The sequence below is a fragment of the Myotis davidii genome, unplaced genomic scaffold (assembly GCF_000327345.1).
Source record: "Myotis davidii unplaced genomic scaffold, ASM32734v1 scaffold1947, whole genome shotgun sequence".
Classification (NCBI taxonomy): domain Eukaryota; kingdom Metazoa; phylum Chordata; class Mammalia; order Chiroptera; family Vespertilionidae; genus Myotis; species Myotis davidii.
The window spans coordinates 150,052-151,336 of NW_006297822.1; the positions used below are offsets into that span (position 1 = coordinate 150,052).

General features: G+C 39.2%; 1 protein-coding gene across 1 annotated transcript in view; it reads left to right on the forward strand.

Moving 5' to 3' along the window:
* CPB2 (carboxypeptidase B2) overlaps window positions 1-1,285 on the forward strand; it is a 60,785-nt gene that overhangs the window by 19,346 nt on the left and 40,154 nt on the right. The window contains 1 exon segment of the mRNA XM_015570437.1: window positions 368-495. Within this exon segment, the coding sequence (XP_015425923.1) occupies window positions 368-495 (128 nt within the window).

Consider the following 1,285-nt stretch of genomic DNA (forward strand, 5'->3'; position numbering starts at 1 on the left):
TGGCTCCCTGAAAGTAGGTTTCTGGGGTTTCGTTTAGCTTCTATATTTGTAATAATGTTTCTTAAACTGCAAGCTCAGAGGCCGGCAAGGCAGGCGGGGAACGTTAGCTTCCTCCATCACTAAAGCAAGCAGGCCTCCTGTTCACTTCAAGCTGCCTGGCTGCTGGCCGCCATCTTGGTTGGCAGTTAATTTGCATACCGCCCTGATTAGCCAATGGGAAGGGTAGCAGAGGTATGGCTAATTACCATGTTTCTCTATTATTAGATAGGATTCTCCTTATAGATACACTTTTATGACATTAGCTACAGATAAGAATAATATAAATAACCATTTTTTCTTTGATCAATTTTTCCATTTAAAACTGCAGATTGTTCTGTGGCAGCCAGTAACAGCTGACTTTATTGTAAAAGCAAAAGAAGTCCTTTTTTTTTTTGTGAATGCAGTTGATATAATCAATGTGAAATCCCATTTACATGAGAACAGAATTCCATTCAGGTAAGCATCGTTCAATATTCATTGAATAATTATTATAAGCACCCGCGAGGCATTTAACTAGCAGACGGTACAATTGCTTCTTGGAAAAAGAAATACTTATGTTAAATCTCCAAAACAGACTGATAAAGCCCAAGTAGCTGGCTTTGTGACCTTGAAAAAGTGGTTTAACCTCTCATGACCTCACTCCCTTATCTCAAGAGGGTTGTTAGACTCAGTGATCTGTGCAGTTTCTTATAGGTCTTTCTAATTCCTTCCTTCTTATAGTTCCTCTACTGCTCCGATCAGCAAAACGTGGCTCGCGAGCCACATGCGGCTCTTTGGTACAGTTTGCCAAACACTGCTCTACTGTATACCCAGACTTGGGGAGCAAAATTGTCATTCACTTGAGTAGACTTTATGGTACCTCTCAAAAAAGCAGCTGGTAAAGAAGATTTTGCTTCCTTCACTAGGTCATTGAACATCCCTGAATGTCTGCCTCGAGACTAAAGTGTAGCAAATGCAGTTTCTGCTCAGAGTTCATGCCCTCTTCCTTTTGAAGTCTCCTATCCAACATCTGCTCTCTGTGTCCATTGTTCAAATGTTCATGTCCTCCTGTTGCCCTAGTCCAGTGATGGCAAACCTAAGACACGCTTGTCAGAGGTGACACGTGAACTCATTTTTTTGGTTGATTTTTCTTTGTTAAATGGCATTTAAATATATAAAATAAATATCAAAAATATAAATCTTTGTTTTACTATGGTTGCAAATATCAAAAAATTTCTATATGTGACATGGCACTAAAGTTAAGTTA